This window comes from Bubalus kerabau, chromosome 1 (genome assembly GCF_029407905.1).
Source record: "Bubalus kerabau isolate K-KA32 ecotype Philippines breed swamp buffalo chromosome 1, PCC_UOA_SB_1v2, whole genome shotgun sequence".
Classification (NCBI taxonomy): Eukaryota; Metazoa; Chordata; class Mammalia; order Artiodactyla; family Bovidae; genus Bubalus; species Bubalus kerabau.
The window spans coordinates 65,862,186-65,882,336 of NC_073624.1; the positions used below are offsets into that span (position 1 = coordinate 65,862,186).

The window sequence follows — 20,151 nt, forward strand, 5'->3', positions numbered from 1 at the left end:
AGGGGGTACCATCCCACAGGCCTCTGTGGTGGGATCCATCTTAGCAAATAGTTGTGCTAGAATGTTGCAGAGGGTCCTAGAACCAATCAGATGTGAAAAGAAAACAAGATAATTGGCCAAAGGTGAACAAAGACCAGGAAAGATTATCCTATATAAGTGATTTAAGTCACCTCTTTACTGGGCTACTCCTCATTAGATAGGACGCCCCCACTCTTTTTCTTTGGGTGTGTAATTTCTGCCTTGCTTCTGTCTTAAACAGTTTCTCTGTATGCTCTCCCACAAGTAACGCTGTGTCTCCAAAAATAAACTTTGTACCTATTTTTACAGTTTTTGCCTCCTTGAAACAGCCTTGCTTTCTATGGGGGTAAGAGCTGGGAAAAATGTGCGTCTGGCTTCTAGCCCCTGGTGGTCTAGTGGCTAGGGTTTCCAGTTTTCATCCAGGCTGCTGCTGCTGCTATGTCACTTCAGTCGTGTCCAACTCTGTGCGACCCGACAGACAGCAGCCCACCAGGCTCCCTCATCCCTGGGGTTCTCCAGGCAAGAACACTGGAGTGGGTTGCCATTTCCTTCTCCAATGCATGAAAGGGAAAAGTGAAAATGAAGTTGCTCAGTTGTGTCCGACCCTCAGCGACCCCATGGACTGCAGCCTTCCAGGCTCCTCCGTCCATGGGATTTTCCAGGCAAGAGTACTGGAGTGGGGTGCCATTGCCTCATCCAGGCTACCTCGGTTCAACTTCCAGGCAGGGAACAAAGAATTCTTTTCAGGACTGCTCATTGTTGACTGTCTGAGATCATGCCCACCATTACAGTATCATCTAGAATAGTTTCACTGTCCTAAAAATTGTCTACATTTTACCTATTCATCCTGCTGTCCTCCCAACATCTAGTTATCACTTCTTAGTGTTTTTACAATAGTTTTTGCGTATTTCTTGAGTTTCTCTTCTTGATCTTAAATATGTATATTTACTTATTTATCTTTCTCCTTCACTGTCTTTACATAATAGGGATATTAAAATAAATTAATATTTTTAAATTTAACATTAAATATCAGATAAAATTAAGATTAAATTAATTATAATTATGATCTTTATTCTATAAAGTTGCTTAAATGTATTTTGTTTGTTTGTTTGCTTAAAAGAGGAGAGAACAAAGAAGGAAAAACCAAATTGCAGTCTGCATATCTGGCAACACTTTTAATTTTAACAAATTCAATTTTGAAGAATCAAGCTGTATCTATTTCTGAATGCTTGAAGTTGCCAACTGACTCATTATCTCCTTTCTTTACCTAATATTAATACATCTAAATTTTTGTCAAATACTCCTTTTTAAAAACAGCATGACCAGAATAGGAGTTTCATATTAATTCCTAAACCTGATAGAATCATCCTGCTTTCCTATTTTCAAATACATTCCTCAAAAGCCTCTTAAATAACCAACCTTCAAAATTATTATATCAAAAGTTAATCTTTATAGGCATCATTAACTTAATTGAGTAGATTAAGGGTAAACTAGAAAACAATAAAAAAGCAGGCAAACATAACCCTAACCTGTTTGAGTCTGGAAGAATTTTCTTTTTTCTTAAAGGGAAGGACAGGTTTCTGCCATGTGGCTGTACCTGGCGGTCCTCGTGGGCCTGTACTACCTCCTGCGCTGGTACCGGGAGAGACAGGTGGTGAGCCACCTCCGGGACAAGTTTGTCTTCATCACGGGCTGTGACTCAGGCTTCGGGAACCTCCTGGCCAGGCAGCTGGACCTACGAGGCTTGAGGCTTTTGGCTGAGTGTCTGACAGAGCAGGGGGCCGAGCAGCTGAGGAACCAGACGTCAGACAGGCTGCAGACGGTGATCCTGGATGTCATCAAGACAGAGAGCATCGCTGCGACCACCAAGTGGGTGAAGGAAGATGTGGGGGACAGAGGTATGGCCAGGGGAAGTCTGTCCATTGGATAGGCTGCTTTGTCTTCAGTGTTTTAGAATTAGCAAAAACCATGCCAGGTGAAAAGTCTTGGGGCTCAGGGTAGGGATATATTTGGGACATGTTTTATTACATGAAGACTCAAAAATACATTAGCATTCATGGAGTAAGTGAACATATTTGGGACTGGCCTAAAAAAGTCAGGTTGTATGGAATATATGTGTATCAGAGTGGAAGGTAAAGCAGTGAGGAAACAGGCTTAATAGGTAAGAGTATGTATAGGTAGGGAAGATAGAATGAAGGCTAGAAAGGCAATGAGGGGAAAGAAAGAGGTGACTGTGGTGCAGAAACTGTAATTTGCATGTATGGAATCCTCTGAAAATCCAGAGTAAAAATGTTAACTTTGCCATGAGCAGGCTGCCATTATGCTGCTCGTATATAATTTTACATGTCTTTTCTTGAGAACAGTATAAATCTGTCTTTTTCAAAGTTAGCAAATGTTGAGAATCAGAAAAACCTATTGTATTCAGGGAGGGTTCTGGAAATGTCTTTATTGTTCAGTCAGTGCTGACAGTGAATTTATGATGAGTCAATCTTGAGAAAATAATTGAGATCAAGGTATACCCAAACTCCTGTCACCAAGACCCAAGCAAAATCTGTGTGTCCTGTCCTCTCTTATCAGTACTGGCATGAGTTTCTCAGACAGCCCAGGCAAGCAGCAGAGAGGGCTTCCTGTGAGGCTAAGCAGGTGCCCTCCCTTTGGCAAGGGAGCAGCCAGATTTCTCAATTTTCTAGAAGAAAATCCAGGGCCAACCATTTGGGATCTGGAAGTGGTATGTCCTTCGGCTGAGTGAGCATTCCGCAGACTAAGAGCTGTAGGTGTTGGTTCTTTCTCCCTTTCTTGCACTCACCTGGCCTTGACCCATGTGCATCCTGGGCAAGAACTCTGAATACAGGGAATCCCTGGGAGAGAGGCTGAAGCCAAGGAAAGGCATGTTGACCGTCCCGCTGCCCGTGCTGCATTCAACATGAAGGAACTGCTGTTGTTCAGTCACTAGGTCATGTCTGACCCAATGCACTGAAGCCTGCCAGGCTCCTCTGTCCATGGGATTTTCCAGGCAAGAATACTGCAGGGGGTTGCCATTTTCTTCTCCAGGGGATCTTCCCATTCCAGGGATCAAACCCACATCTCCTGCATCTGCTGAATTGGCAGGCGGATTCTTTACCGCTAGCCCCACCTGGGAAGCCTGAAGGAACTGCTGCTTTCTCTCAAGTTCTGCATGTTTCTTCCTTGCATAGCCCTTCTGCTCCCAGTGCTGAAAGGAAATTGAGAATTAATTCCCTCTGTCCATGCTGTGTGGTCCTCTCAGCTGAAAATGTTACAGTAGTTGGCACAGGTGGAGGACACTTAATCCTTATTTTTGTAAAAGGCTCTGGGACCATTTTGTTGGGGGTGGGGGTTGCTGTTTAAATGTCTTCTTTTGGCACTTTGGCAAAATGCTTGTTCACAGTTACTGAGAGCAGCATGATTTTCTAGTTTAAATTCATGACGCAAAAACTTACTAAATTTTTGTTTGAGCTACATAGCTACTGAGGCCAAATAAAAGAGGATGAGATATTGCCTTGCTTCAGGCTGAATGTCCAGCTGGTCACTGTAGAGGCCCTGTTCTGCACATCAGATCAAAGGCGTGGAAATGCATCCACACCTACATACAGAAAAGATTTTCTTTTAGTTAAAAAGTAAATTTTAAAATAAAGCTTTATTTGAAAACAAACTAGTGCTAGAAATAAAACTATCACAACTGCCTATAATTTATTTTAATTGGTGATTGCCTGTGACTCTGTAGCTATTATCACAAACACACAATGTGAGAAATGTAAGAAAGTTGAACTCTTAAATTGTTTACAGAACAATGAACCATTAATTAGGTTGACATGTATTTTGTAGTCATTTATTTCAAAAAGTGTTCTATTTGGTCACATTATTTCAAGATCTTGGAGTGAATAAGGACTTTGTACTGCCTCAAGTATTTTCAAAACACCCCTAAATTCCTTGAGCCCCAGGATGCATGTCTCCTTTGAAGTTTCGCTTTTCTCTCCCTCTCCTGTAGTAATGAGAGAAAAATGAAAAGGGGGTTTGGCCCTTTCAGAGGTAAGTCTCTATATGTTAATGAAAGGTTGAAGCCTCAAAACCTCACACCCTCAATGTTCCAGAAATAAGCCTCCTCCTTAAGCAGCTAAATCTGATGCATTTGGGGACTGCTGATGCCAGTGGCTTCCTGTGGTCACAGTTTTATTCATCGTGCTTCTCTGAATTGGAGCCTCTCCTTTAAAGGCCACCCCTGGCTGAAGCCTTCTCTCTAAATCTAGTTACGCATACTTTTCTGACTTTTTTGGAATTTAATCTTGGTTGTACTAATTATCAGTGTAGTCCCTTTTTCCAATACAACTTTTATTGCAAGCAATTTTAAATTTCTTGAGAGAATGATTGATGTCTTAACTATTTGAATATATATTATTTACATATACAGTCTCCTATGAGACTGGATGACATTGGCACATAAGAATCAGTAAACACCCCAGCACAGATCCCTCACTCTCTTCCCTTTTAAAAAAAATGGGATATACTTGCTTTACAATGTTGTGTTGGTTTCTGCGGTACAACAAAATGAATCAGCTATAAGCATACATATATTCCCTCTCTCTTGGACCTCTCCCCCACCCCCTTCCCCCATGCCACCATCTGGGCCATCACAGAGCCCTGCTCTGAGCTCCCTGTACGATACAGCAGGTATTCTCTGCTTTTTGAGAATGGGTTCTCTGAAGTGGAGAATGGCCTCTGTTGGGATTTTGAGCCAAGGACATAAATTGTGGAAGATGTCACTTCTTTTCTATTCATACCCCCCGTCTTCTGCAAAGTTCTAAAAAATGAATAAAGGAAAGAAAGTAATATTGTTAAAAAAAAGTAATACTGATATTGGGGAATCATTACTTAAAGACCATTCTCACAATACAAGAGTGTATATTCTCTTCCTTCCAGTCTTTTTGGGTTATGAGAGTGGTGGAGAGAAGACCAGGAATTGTGAGACAATGAAAGAAATGTTAAGGGGTTTCCCAGGTGGTGATAGTGGTAAAGAACCTGCCTGCCAATGCAGGAGATATAAGAGATGTGGGTTTGATCCCTGGGTTGAGAAGATGCCCTGGAGGAGGGCATGGCAACCCACTCCAGCATTCTTGCCTGGAGAATCCCATGGACAGAGGAGCCTGGCAGGCTATGGTCTGTGGGGTGAAGCGGCTTAGCACATACACACATGAAGGAACGTGAAATTTAAGACCTTTCCCTTTGTTTATTTTTGTAAGTTCCAATCTGTTCTCTCTGAGTTACTGTCCTGTTGCCAGGACCCTGCCACCTGGATCAATTTACTCTGAACATCGCCCAACATTGGCAATTCTTGGTCAGTGTGTGTGAAAATACCAGGATATATCAAAAATCATGGGGACAGTACAGTAATTTGTTGGTTAAAATTAATATTTTAATTAAATATTAAAATTAATATAGGTTAAAAATTAATATTTGAGTTTGGCTTTCCTGGTGGCTTAGATGGTAAAGTATCTGCTTGCAATGCAGGAGACCTGGGTTCTATCCCTGGGTTGGAAAGATCTCCTGGAGAAGGAAATGGCAATCCACTCCAGTGTTCTTGCCTGAAAAATTCCTTGGATGGAGGAACCTGGTAGGCTACAGTCCATGGGGTTGGAAAGAGTAGGACATGACTGAGCTACTTCACTTCAAGGTTGTACAGGGTTCAAGATAAATTGGAAAGGAGTTAAGATTATCTTTGATTTCACTCTCTGTTGGTCACTCCCATTTCCATTGTTTTTTAAAAGGAAGGGAAATATAGTACTATCATCTCAGGTATGGGAGAGTGTGAGAGTTAATAACTGAGTCATGAGAACATACCACTTCAGGATATTGCATGCAAAGCTTAATGATATAAAAATAAGTAATTTTTGGTCCTGTTGTTTACTGAGCTCTGCAAGATTTTCAAAGCTAAGACAGGGCAATGGTGCTGAGGCCTGCTGGGCTCATTACTTTCCTAGAAGCCTGAGACATCTTAGTTGCATCCCATTCTTATAACAACCACCTCTACTCTTTCCAGCTCACTGCACATCTCCCCCAGATCCCAAATTTTCAGGCCCAGCAGGACCTCCAATCCATTGATCCAAGTATTTTTCACAAATCCTCATCCCTTGATATTACCTGTCTTCATTCCATGATCTGTTACTGTGATCACCCCATTGCATATGCCTGACACTCTCTCATCCCCTTTTCCTCTTAGTAGTACTTGGTAAAACCATAGGCCTGGGTAATACCATCTCTCACTGCCCCATGCCTGTCCTTGTAGAAAAATTCATGACCACAACCCTCTCAGATCAGATCAGATCAGATCAGTCACTCAGTCGTGTCTGCGCTAGTGAGCTTTTATGCTATTGCTGTTGTATATGGTTATACTCCATTCATTCTCCTAATTTCCAAACAGCCATTTCAAACTTTTCCTCTCTTCGTACCTCCAACTTATTCCCTTCTACCCTTGCTCTGGGCTGATGACCTCCTTAACTGAGAAAAACTAAAGCAATTGACAGAGAATTTCCCCAGACTCTTCCTATCTCCTCTACCCACCTACCATCATCTGTACCAGCACAGCCTGCCCTACCTTCCTTCTGTGTAAATCCAGTCCACTCACTTGTGCAATAGAGCATATCCCTTTCAGCCTATTCAGCACACCTTTCCAGTGGTTCTACTCTCTATCTTGTCTGCTGAACCATTAATGTTTTTCTCTCCACCACCTATTTCTCCTATCTTGCCATCCTCTTACTGCTACCTCCAGTCACCACCACCAAATCTTTTTCTTATTACCACCAAATTCCTCTATGGATTTGTCTATGCTCACAGCCTTCAATCCCTCTTCCTATTTTCTACTGAAATGTTTCCAATCATGCACCCACAGCCACCACTCTTCCCAAACTGCTTTTTTTTTTTTTAAAGCAAAGATTTTATTATAAAAGCAATTCACCATACATTTTAAGGCACTTTGGAAATATGGAAAAGTATGAGAAGAAATGAAAAGTTAGTTGTAGTTCCATTTCTTAGGGAAAAACTAGTACTTTAATGTAATAATACATCTCATTTTAGATAACAGCACACTCTGAAGATATTATGTTTTGACTTGTACAGTCTTCCCACTACTTTTTTCTTCTTTACACACTGACATGGTCCTGTGAGTAGCTCCACAGGATTTTAGATAGTTTTTTTTTTTTTTTTGGTGTTTCATTTTGCATTTTCCTTCTTTTTTTTTTTTTTAACTTTACAATATTGTATTGGTTTTGCCATATATCAACATGAATCCGCCACAGGTACCCAAACTGCTTTTATCAAGGTATCCAATGACCTCCACCTTCTACAGCCAAGGGACAATTCTCAGTCCTTACTCTACTCGCTATAGCAACATTTGACCACTTTCTTTCTTTCTTGATATACCCTCTACCCTTGGTTTCCAGAACACCATTCTCTTACAACTTATTTCCTCTTGTCTCAGTATTTTCTCTCAGTTTCTTTTGCTGGTTTCTCCATTTCCTTCAGATCCTTAATGTAGAATGTGCTCAGGGCTTAATTTTTGGACATCTAGGATAAGAAAAGCTATCACCAACCTAGATGGCATATTAAAAAGCAGAGACATTATTTTGCCAACAAAGGTCCATTTAGTCAAAGCTATGGTTTTTCCAGCAGTCATGTATGGATGTGAGAGTTGGACTATAAAGAAAACTGAGCACTAGAGAATTGATGCTTTTGAACTGTGGTGTTGGAGAAGACTCTTGAAAGTGATGTGGACAGCAAGGAGGTCCAACCAGTCAATCCTAAAGGAAATCAGTCCTGAATATTCATTGGAAGGACTGATGCTGAAGCTGAAACTCCAATACTTTGGCCACCTGATGCGAAGAACTCATTTGAAAAGACCCTGATGCTAGGAAAGATTGAAGGTAGGAGGAGAAGGGGACAACAGAAAATGAGATGGTTGGATGGCATCACTGACTCGATGGACATGAGTTTGAGCCAGCTCTGGAAATTGGTGATGGGCAGGGAAGGCTGGTGTGCTGCAGTCCATGGGTGCAAAGAGTCTGACATGACTGAGCGACTGAACTGAACTGAGGATATTTACACTTATATTTCCAAGCCATATCTCTATCCTGAATTCCAGACTCAAATTTCTAATAGCTTCCAATTGGATATGTTGAAAAACATCTCAAATTTAAGCTTAGTGTGCCAAACACCTGATTATTGCTCATCTCCCAACATTTCCCATTTCATTAATCGTAACTTCATTCTGTTGTTCATTTCAGAAAAATCATTCTTGGTATCACTTCTCTCCCTCACCATATTCAAAAAGTCAGAGATTTATATTGTGTCTTTAAAATTTGTTCATAGGTTTTTTTGGGTTTTTTTTGATATTGCCGTTCTAGCAATCTAGCTCTGCTGCTGCTGCTGCTGCTAAGTAGGTTCAGTCATGTCCGACTCTATGAGACCCCATAGACGGCAGCCCACCAGGCTCCCCCATCCCTGGGATTCTCCAGGCAAGAACACTGGAGTGGGTTGCCATTGCCTTCTCTGAATCCAGCTCTAGGCATCATCATTTCATGTCTGGATCACTACAATAACATCCTTCCAGGTGCTTCTGCATCAACTCTCGTTAGTTCAACAGAGCAGACACAGAGTACCTTTTAAAAAATAAATTCAGTTATGTCCCAGCTCTACTGAAAACCTTACAGTGGTACTTCCTTGGTGGTCCAGTGGTTAAGAATCCTCTTGCCAATGCAGGGGACATGGGTTCAATCCCTGGTCTGGGAAGTTTCCACATGCTGCAGAGTAACTAAGCCTGTGTGCCGCAACTACTGAGTCTGCGAGCTGTAACTACTACAGCCCATATGCCTGGAGCCTGTGCTCTGAAACAAGAGAAGCCATTACAACGAGAAGCCTGTACACTGCAGAGAAGAGTCACCCCCGCATGCTGCTTGCCACAACTAGAGAAAACCTGCTTACAGCAATGAAGACCTAGTGCGAAAAAAACCCCCCCAAAACCCCCCAAAAATCCTACAATGGCTTCCTTTGTCACCTGAAGGAAAAGCTGAACTCTTTAAAATGACCTGCAAGGCATTGTATTATCTGGCATCCCACTGCTTCCCTGACCGACTCTCTGCTGTTCCCTAACTATTGCCTTCAGCCCCAGACTCATTGATCTTCTTGCTGTTCCTCCATCAGGCCAGGCATCCTCCTGCCTGGCAGTATTTATTGCAGCTGTTTTTTTTTCACTTAAACCTATCTAAGCTCCAGATGGTCCTTTGACCCATTTTTCTTCTGTAAAATAGAACTTGCTCAGTTCTCTATTTTACTAGGAAGCTTGTCCCAACCACCTCACTCAGTATGGTAACAAACAGTCCTCACCAGCCCACCCAGTCCTGCTCACCAGCTTTTTATGTCCATTGCTATTTACCACCATCTAACATACTCGGAGAAGGCAGTGGCACCCCACTCCAGTACTCTTGCCTGGAAAATCCCATGGACGGAGGAGCCTGGTAGGCTGCAGTTCATGGGGTCGCTAAGAGTCAGATATGACTGAGCAACTTCACTTTCACTTTTTACTTTCATGCATTGGAGAAGGAAATGGCAACCCACTCCAGTGTTCTTGCCTGGAGAATCCCAGGAACGGGGGAGCCTGGTGGGCTGCTGTCTATAGGGTCGCACAGAGTTGGACATGACTGAAATGACTTAGCAGCAGCAGCAAGAACATACTTTAGGTCTTCTCTGTAGCTTAAACGGTAAAGAATCTGCCTGCAATGCAGGAGACCCAGGTTCGATCCCTGGGTCAGGAAGATCCACTGGAGAAGGGAATGGCAATCCACTCCAGTATTCTTGTCTGGAGAATCCCATGGACAAAGGAGCCTGGTGGGCTCAGTCCATAGGATTGCAAAGAGTTGGACTCGACTGAGCAACTAACACTACTAACATACTCTATCAGGCTTCCCAGGTGGTGCTAGTGCTAAAGAATCTGGCTGCAATGGAGGAGACCAAATGCAGTTCGATCCCTGGCTCAGGAAGATCCCTTGGAGGAGGGCATGGCAACACGCTTCAATAATCTTGCCTGGAGAATCCCCTGGATAGAGGAGCCTGGTGGGCTACAGTCCATAGGGCCACACAGAGTTGGACACAACTGAAGTGACTTACCATGCACACTAAAACATACTTTATAATTTTCCAGTCTATTGGATTTATTGTTTATCTTCCTCAAGAGAATGTGGTTTGAACACTGAAAGGATTCATAAATGGGTTTTCTGTCTCTAACTAATACCTTTTGTTTCTACCCCAGGCCTCTGGGGTTTGGTGAACAATGCTGGCATCCTTCTGCCTGCTGCCCCGAATGAATGGCTGACCAAAGATGACTTCTCCAAGATCTTGAATGTGAACTTGATTGGCCTCATCGAGGTGACACTGAGCTTTCTTCCCCTGATCAGAAAGACCAGGGGAAGAGTAGTCAATGTTTCTAGTCCAGCTAGGAGAGTATCCCTGTTTGGCGGTGGCTACTGCATTTCTAAGTAGGGGGTAGAAGCTTTATCCGACAGTCTGAGGTAAGGCCCAACCTCTGAGGAAGACTTGACTGTGGCCAGGAGTGTATTTGTGAATGGTGAGCCTGGGCTCCTGATATATAGATGGCAACTAAAATGAGAAACTTTGGAAATGGAATGTCTAAATCTTTTCACAATATAAGGTAGTACATTAGGGAATGTGAAAAATGTATTTGGATTTATTTGGTCTTAATTGCCACTCCTATAAGATTTCTATGTGTTTCAAACAAATTTAATATATTTCTGTAAGACATATATGTATAAAATATAAATGAATATTATGTATGTAATGTATACTTCATATGTAAATGATAAGAGTCTGTCACTAAAAAATTATTTGCCTTGTTCATTAAGTACCTTAAGTCACTAAACCTGACTGATGGTTCTCATAAGGAAAGACTGAACCTTGGTGGGTTAAAGGGAAAGCTCTGGGCCAAGCATTCTATTCACTCCTCACAGAAAACTCATGCATAAGACACGATGATTCTCTATGGTCAAGTGTGAAGTTGAGCCAGGATCTGAACTCAGTTCTGTGGGTGAAAATCTCTGGAGTGGGCATACAGCAAATATGAACATGAGTATGTGCTGGTGCATAGAGGCACCGACAAGTGGGTGACTTACGTTTCCCTGGGGCAGAGGTCAAGGAAGGCTTCACAAAGACACTGAGTTCTAACCTGAGCAGTAGGTAAAGAGGAAGAGGCTCAGGGGTTCAGGGAGCTGTCACAGAGGAGGGAGTGTCTGTAAGAGAGTGGTGTGAGATGGGCAGCAAGAGGCAGCATCAAAGCCCAGATCTGAAGCTTTTCAGAAAGCAATCTATGGGTGTTGGCTCTTCTCATTTTACTTGAATATCTTTCCAAGATGCTTGAGTGTACTCTTTCATATTCTTCCCTGACCCAAATGCCTTTCTTGAAACATTCTGCCTTGGGCATTCTTTGCTTAAGAAGGGGTGGGATTGATAAGGTCAGACACCGATATCGTTTCCTTGGTTAGCACTCTTTCACCTTGTGTTTCAGAAGGGACCTCAGTCATTTTGGCATTCGTGTTGTTCTCATAGTACCTGGAAAGTACAAAACATCCATTTTCCCTGACAATATGCAGGATATTCTCGAGGGGATCTGGAGTCAAGTGTCCCCAGAGGTGAAAGAGAGCTATGGACAGAAGTACTTTGAAGACTGTAAGTTCTTCCTCTATTCCCCCAGAGCGGGGATGGCAGAGTTATTAACTTCCCAAGTCCTTGCTGTGTATAGCAGGAGGCCCAGCTCACTTGCTGCTGTCCCTCCTGCTTCACTCAGGCTGTCAGGTTTCCCCTGAGCCCCAACACCTGCTCAGTATATGAAAGCTCTGTGCCAGGTGCTATGGAAGAATTAACTCTGTCAGTTCTCATAACCCTGGAAGGAAAGTGCTGGTGTTATCCCTCATTTACAGATAAGAAAGCTGAAGCCTGAAATATTGAGTCATTTCCCAAGATTACTCTGCAAGTCAGTGGCAGAGTGATGAATTGAATCCTGCAATGTTTGGACATGACTGAGCGACTGAGCATGCACACAAACACATATATGTGCGCATTACATACACACACACACGCATATATATACACACACACACACACATAATATTGCTCTAGACAACTTTAGCCCAATAGAAATACAATGCTAGCCACAACTGTAAGCCACATATGCATTTTTAATTTTTCTAGCAGCCACATTAAAGAAAAACAACAGACAGGTGAATTTAGTTCAGAACAGACTCTATCCAGAATACTGTCATTTCAACAAATCAATATAAAAATTTACAACTGAGATATTTTACATTCTTTCTTTGTACTAAGTCTTTGCGACCCAATGTGAACTTTTACATTTATTGTGCATCTCAATCAGATTGACCACATTTCTTATGCTCAGTTGCCACATGTGGCTCTGGCTGCAGTGCTGGACAGCACAGCTGCAGAGCCTGTGCCCTGAGCCCTGTACCCTGCACCCTCTTGCACAGCCCTCCAGCAGCTACCACCCAGCCTCAGACCTGGAAAACAAGACCACTCTCTTCCTGTCCTGTACTCCCCCTACTCCTCCAACATTGCTTGTTACCTTGTATTTTCTCCTGCTTCTTTTCAAGTTAATGTGTTACCACAGTTCTAACTTTCCCCCCACTCTATAACAGATTGCCAGTATTTTCATGGACTCATTGCTAAAGGAAAGGAGAATCTGAGCCCGGTCGCCAGCTGCATGGAGCACAACCTGACTGCTGTTCACCCTCGTATCTGCTACTCTATTGACTGGGACAGCAAATGCTTCACTTTTGTTCTGTCTTATTTACCAACATCTGTGGCAGACTTTATCCTTTGTCATATTTTATAGGTGATCGGGCACTAAAATGCTTTGTAGTCTGTGGGTTCAATCTAAACACTTGATTCTAGATGGGGAGCAGTCATCAGATTTTCTTCTTGAAAGGAGAATGAACCAGAGGAACATGCAGCTCTCTGCTCCAATAGGTCCTCAGAGATGATGCCATATTTTAGTTCACAAATTTTCAGATTCTTTCAAAAAATACTTGGTGCATACCTCTAATATTCCAGGCACAGTTCTGGGTGCTAAAGATTCATCCATATACAAATCAAGGTCCCTGCCTCGTGGCACGCACTTTCTAGCTGGATCACTCCAGTGTGGGATGACTCTGCCGAGAGAATTTTCAAAGTTCAAAGGGCTATCGGGTCTCTTAACCTGGTGTAAGAGGTGTGGGCGTGGTCATAGCTACTAACTTGAGAGTCTCACGTTATTGGTGGTTTACTATTTTAGATATAAATTATTTTCTTTCCAGCAGTTTTTTTTTAAATCTTACTTTTCTAAAGATTAAATTAGTTTATCAAATAAATCAATGGATTAAATAATTTAGTCCTCTTCTTGTTAACTTTTCAAATACTCAACTTAACTACCTCTGTCTGGGCTTCCCTTGTAGCTCAGATGGTAAAGAATCTGCCTGTAATGCGGGAGACCTGGGTTCGATCTCTGGATTGGGAAGATCCCCTGGAGAAGGAAATGGAAACCCACTCCACTATTCTTGCCTGGAAAATCCCATGGACAGAGGAGCCTGGTGGTCTACAGTCCATGGGATTGCAAAGAGTCAGACATGACTGAGTGACTAACACACACATATACACATGACTACCTCTGCCCAGATTCTCTGTCAGTGGTCACCTGCATGACTCTGTGAAAGTGTTCCTCTAGTCCTTGGCTTGTTTTTTGACTCCTACTTTGCCCCAGATCAACCTCACTCTCCTCCCCTCACCAAATTCTTCTCAGTTCTGCTCCCTTCCCCACTTAGCTTTGGGGAGTGTATGTTGAGTGTAGGGAAACTGGCCTTGGGAATCAAAAAGGGCCAAGGTCAGATCCTTCTTTCTGCCTCTGGAGGATATTCTTGCAAGTTATGCTTCAAATATTCTAAAACTAACCATTTGTCCTTGTGTCTCTCTTCATGCTTGGTCACTCAGTTGTGTCCGACTCTTTGTGATCCTGTGGACTGTAGCCCACCAGGCTCCTCTGTCCATGGGATTCTCCAGGCAAGAATACTGGATTGGGTTGCCATTTCCCTTTCCAGGGGATCTTCCCAATCTAGGGATTGAACCTGCATCTCCTGGGGCTCCTGCGTTGGCTGGCAAATTCTTTACCACTGAGCCACCTGAGACTCTCTTAGCAATATCTAATTATATGATGCTTTGGACTCATCATACCATATCTACATTTAAAAATACTTAGCTCATGGGGGATAATGCTATGAGATAGGTAACCTCTTATTATCCCTGCTTACTTGTGTGAAAACTCAAACTGAGAATGGCTCACTTCTCTTAGTTCTGAGAATCTCCAGCTAAGCACAGGACAGGTCTTCTGACTCCAAGTCTCATGGTTGCCTAAATGGGTAAATAGAACTCTCATGCTATGCCAACATTTCTATTCTTGTAGTGATAAAATCATACATTTTTCACATTGAAAAATTATTCATTTGATGTCTTACCCAGGCAGAATCTTAGGTATTTCAAAGAGAAAATTATGTCTGTGTTGGAATTATTGCTATGTTTGGAGACATGGGAACTTACTGTCTGCATAATACATTCATCCTGTCAGAATTATTCTGCTTTACAAATGAGAGAATACTGATTTCTGCTATCTTTGACTGCACAGACCTGGTCCGAATCAAATGGACAGTTACAGAGGAAAATTTGTCATCACTGTTCTGACATTATTTTCAATAAGGATAATTCTAAAATGAGGTGACCAACAAATCAAACCATCATAAATAAATCATCATATGTTAAGATCCTCCTAAGTTGGAGATTTCACATGAATATTGCTACCATTTAAATAGTATGCTAAAAGAGTCAAATATGTGAGATACGTGGTAAGGACAGTGATCTCACTGTAAAAGCTTCCCTGGTGTAAAAGCTTCCCTGGTGGCTCAGTGGTTAAGGACAGTGGTAAGGACAGTGATCTCACTGAAGCCCTGATAAACATAGCATTTATCCTCAGAGTTCTGATGGCAGAAAAATCTAACCTCTTTTCTTCTAATAATTTGGCAGATTAAAAAACATTTTGCCTGGATGGGAGGGTAGTTCGGGGGAGAATGGATACATGCGTATATATGGCTGTATCCTTTCACTGTTCACCTGAAATGGTCACAACAATTTTTGTTGATTGGCTATACCCCAATACAAAATAAAAAGTTAAAAAATAAATAACTTGATTTCTGAAATCTAGCTTAAGAAATCCAATTAAAACAACATTTTATTGAGTAACTACTACATCCTAGTCACTGGGCCAAGTGGTGAAGGAAAAGTAAAATAACAGCTCTCGATTTTAAGATGGCAGCAGGGGCTTCCCTGGTGGCTCAGTGGTTAAAGAATCCGCCTGCCAATGCAGGAGACACAGATTTGATCTCTGGGCCGGGAAGATCCCACAGGCCTCAGAACAACTAAGCCCAAGCTCCCCAGCTACTGAGCCTGTGCTCTAGAGTCCAGGAGCTGCAACTACTGAGCCCACGTGCCGCAACTTCTGAAGCCCTCATGACCTACAGCCCGAGTCCCACAGCAAGAGAGTAGGCCTTGCTCACCGCAGCTAGAGAAAAGCCCGCACAGCAACAAAGATCCAGGACAGCCAAAAATAACTAACTAAATGAAGTTATTTAAAGATGCAGCAGACTGAAATTACTGTAACCTTAACCTCTACACTAAATCCTAGAAAAGGGGGAACAAAGTGAAGGGGAAAGACCATGTAAGTGAAAGTGAAAGTGTTAGTCACTTAGTCGTGTCCGACTCTTTGTGACCCCATGGACTGCAGGCCCCAGGTTCCTCTGTCCACGGAATTTTCCAGGCAAGAATACTGGAGTGGGTTGCCATTTCCTTCTCCAGGAGATCTTCCTGACCCAGGGACCTAACCCGGGTCTCCTGCATTGCAGGCTGAGTCTACTGTCTGAGCTGCCAGGGAAGTCCATGTAAGATGTATATTATACTTCTTTTGGGAACATGTATATAAATATATATATATATGAATACAAACTTCAAAAATGCAAGAATATACATTAAGCTAATGGCATGCAGGGGTTACTACTAGAGAAAAAGAAAACACTGTAAGTCAAGGCTAATTGTCAAAAAAGACTTAAGTATTATTTGCAATGCTATAATTAAAAAATAAGGACATAGATAAACATTATAATTTAATATATAGTAATAAAATAACATTAAAAAATGAGGTGCTGAAAATTCACTCAATGCCATAACGATGAGTCAAGTTAAGGCAGGCATTGACACTGTGGAGGGTTTGGGGAATGGGTGGAGTGTCAGAGAATCTGAGCATGAGCTGAAGGAGGGGACTGCATTTGCAGGAGAGCTGTCCAGATTCACCTGGGTGAGTATTGTGGTCACATAGGAGGGCTGCCCAGCATGGCTTGTTGGAGCCCAGTGGAAGTAAGGAAGGTGTTTGCACATGGAAGGGGGTTGCGACAGTGATGGGAAATTGCTTTCATAAAGGGGGCAGATTGAATAAATGACTATATTAATAAGATTTCTTACTTATAGAGAAAGGAGCCCCAAATATGCAAAGGCAAAAACTCTATTTTGATCTTGGAATGAAACTGGAGGTATTGTTGTGAGCCCTTGGTTTTCCATACAAGTAAATATAGATTTAAATATGTATACAAGCTTATACACATGTATACACATATCCATACATATACATTTTGTTGTTAAGACGCCAAGTCGTGTCTGACTCTCTACGACCCCATGGACTGCCGCATGGCAGGCCTCCCTGTCCCTCACCGTCTCCAGGAGTTTGACCAAGTTCATGTCCATTGCATTGGTGATGCCATCGAACCACCTCATCCTCTGTCACCCTCTTCTCCTTCTGCCTTCAATCTTTCCCCGCATTAGGGTCTTTTCCAATGAGTCGGCTCTTCATATCAGGTGGCCAAACTATTGGAACTTCAGCTTCAGCATCAGTCCTTCCAATGAGTATTCAGGGTTGATTTCCTTTAGGACTGACTTGTTTGATCTCCTTGCTGTCCAAGAGACTCTCAAGAGTCTTCTCTAGCACCATAGTTTAAAAGCATCAATTCTTTGGTGCTCTAGTCTTGTTCACTGAAAAGGCTTGGGAAGAATAACACAATAGCAATAGCAATCAGAAAACTTGGTATCTGGATCTTGACTTCTAACTACCATTGTCTACTAAAAGGAAACAAAGACTCCTTAGAGAAGTGGTTGACTCTGGACAGGTGCCGGGAATATGCAGAATGAGTTTGGACCATCTTGTTGAAGGAGAAAGGAAGTAAGCTCTCAAAGGATGAAGAAATTTGTCAAAATGATACAGAAGGTAGATTCCAGGGGCTCCCACTGAACAAATCTATGAGTATTTGAGCATCAAAATAAGTATCTAAAAAACAGATATTTAGCCAATTGATCAAAACAAAAAACCATAAGCCATATTGACATGGAGGATCTGTTTGACCCATCACAAAGCTCCATCCCCTTGGTCATAGCCTTTTGTTTAGAGATAAGCACATGACTCATATAAGGTTAATAAGGTAGGTCATTAGTAGGAATTGATATGTGGCTACAGCAAAAATTTCATTTTCCTCCAGGATTTTTTTATCTGGGGACAGTAAGTATAGGATACTGGTGGCCATCTTGCCTACCACATGGAAAGAGCCAATTCTTTTTGAGGCACAAAGCCAAGCAGTGATAAGTAGAATTGAGAGCTGGGATGAGAAACCACAAAGACATTATTTGGTCCCCTGGATTCAGTAGGGCCAGAAGCTAGTTACCTCCCTGGATTTCCCTGCCCTGGTTATGTGGAGATGTTTTCTTTTCTTTTCTTTTTGTATATTTGTTTATCTCTCAATATGTGAAAATGTCCTTAATTCGTTGATGTAGCAAACAAACTTCAACTTCAACTCTGATTGCTGTGCAAAAGAACAGAAGATAATCTGCTTTGCAATGAATTTTAAAGTTCAACTGCACACAGGCAACATGCTATATATGAAAAAATTACTAACTGGACTACAGGTATTAAATACTGAAAAAGAGTTAGCTGTTTATTATAATTTATTTTATTTAACAATCTAGGAAGTTCACAGCCATCAGCAGTTCCAGTGGAATTTCAGGTGCAATTGGGAATTCAGGAATCTCCTTGGAGCTGTTAGTGTATTGAATCTTGTAGGTAAAATACATGCATACTTTTGATAGCACATGTGAAGGGATCTCTCTAAAATTGACTTCATTAGTTTTGTTCTCAGCAAACTGACCTGGGCCACTCAACATGGTTTTTATTGTTCTTGATGTTAGCGCATGTTCTCTCTTTACAATAAATTAATGACCATCTGAAGATATCAGTTTGACATATATCAGGGCCCTCACACCCACCATAGGTTTTCTCTTCTCCATCCATTATGTTCTTATGAAATTCTACTTGGCTTCCACAGGAACTTTAGTAGTTTCTCATCAGCTCTACATCAATCCCAGCCACTGCACTGGGTCCCCGCTCACCACCACAGCCCCTACACCAGGGACGCCCTGTACCACCCTCCCAGCTCCCCACCCCCCCCACCCTGCCCCGCCCGCCTAGGTTCTGGGGTAGCAGCTGTTTTCTTTTATTCTTAAGATAGTTTGGTTTGGATTTCTATCACTTGTACCCCAAGTGTTCTACTATAGAGAGATATACACTTAAAATGATAATTTCAGTAAAATATATAATTAGATATAGAGAAGCATGATGTGGATCAGAGAAAGTGTTATTTAGCCCAATCTAGTCCTTTACAACCTAGTCCTTTATGGAGAAGGTGATGGCACCCCACTCCAGTACTCTTGCCTGGAAAGTCCCATGGACGGAGGAGCCTGGTAGGCTGCAGTCCATGGGGTCGCTAGGAGTCGGACACGATCGAGCGACTTCACTTTCACTTTTCACTTTCATGCATTGCAGAAGGAAATGGCAACCCATTCCAGTGTTCTTGCCTGGAGAATCCCAGGGACGAGGGAGCCTGATGGTGAGAGAGTCATTTCCTAGGCAGGTTGATAAGGAGTCTAGGGGTCCCCAAGGAGAGAGGGGTCTGGAATTCTCAAGGAGGAAGAAAGGACAAACTTTTTTTCCTTCTCTACATTCCTTAGGATTATATAACAATAATGTATCCTGCATGAGGACAGTCTCTGGATTAAACCTGGCTAATTCTGTTATCTTAAAATGTAAATTATGGGAGTAGACCTGGTTTTTATAAGGATGTATCCTGCCTGAGGACAGTCTCTGGATTAAACCTTCTGGCTAATTTTGTTATCTTAAAATGTAAATTATGGGAGTAGACCTGGTCTTTACAAGGATGTATCCTGCTTGAGGACAGTCACTGGATTAAACCTTCTGGCTAATTCTGTTATCTTAAAATGTAAATTATGGGAGTAGGTCTGGTGAGGTCTTTACAACCTCCAGAAATTCTTTGGATTCATTGGAGAGTATATAACTTCATTGCTAACACTAGCAAGGGGGTACTCTTTCTGCCCCCTTCTGATGCCTATGTCAGAAGCTTTCTCTATCTCCTTTATACTTTAATAAAACTTTATTACACAAAAGCTCTGAGCTATCAAGCCTCGTCTCTGGCCCCAGATTGAATTCTTCTCCTCCGGGGGCCAAGAATCCTGGTGTCTTCGTGTGATTCAACAACAACCTTTCAATGGCCTGCCGTCTATGGGGTCGCACAGAGTCGGACATGACTGAAGCGGCTTAGCAGCAGCAGCAGTCCTTTACAGTGGGCTTCCCAGGTGGCTAGTAATAAAGAACCTGCCTGCCAATGCAGGAGACTTAAGAGATGGGGGTTTGATCCCTGGGTTGGGAAGATGCCCTGGAGGAGGGCGTGGCAACCCACTCCAATAATCTTGCCTGGGAATCCCAAGGACAGAGGGAACTGGTGGGCTACAGTCCATAGAGTTGCAAAGAGTTGGACACAACTGAAGTGACTTAGCAAGCATGCACAGAACTTTAGAGTAAGTTTTCTGAAGAGCCCTGCTTGGGTCAGTCTTGCCCAATTGATCTTTCAGGCCAGG

At 42.4% G+C, this 20,151-nt stretch overlaps 1 protein-coding gene and 1 pseudogene across 1 annotated transcript; one reads left to right on the forward strand and one right to left on the reverse strand.

Annotated features, from left to right (window-relative positions):
* The first annotated feature begins 1,603 nt into the window (after nt 1–1,603).
* LOC129648152 (retinol dehydrogenase 16-like) lies at nt 1,604–12,940 on the forward strand. Its single transcript, XM_055574898.1, is given in 4 exon segments — nt 1,604–1,916; nt 10,331–10,589; nt 11,600–11,760; nt 12,744–12,940. Coding segments are annotated over 4 exon segments (930 nt in total).
* A 5,222-nt stretch (nt 12,941–18,162) lies between these two features.
* On the reverse strand, nt 18,163–18,511 carry LOC129641620 (elongin-C-like; annotated as a pseudogene).
* Between the last annotated feature and the right edge of the window lie 1,640 nt (nt 18,512–20,151).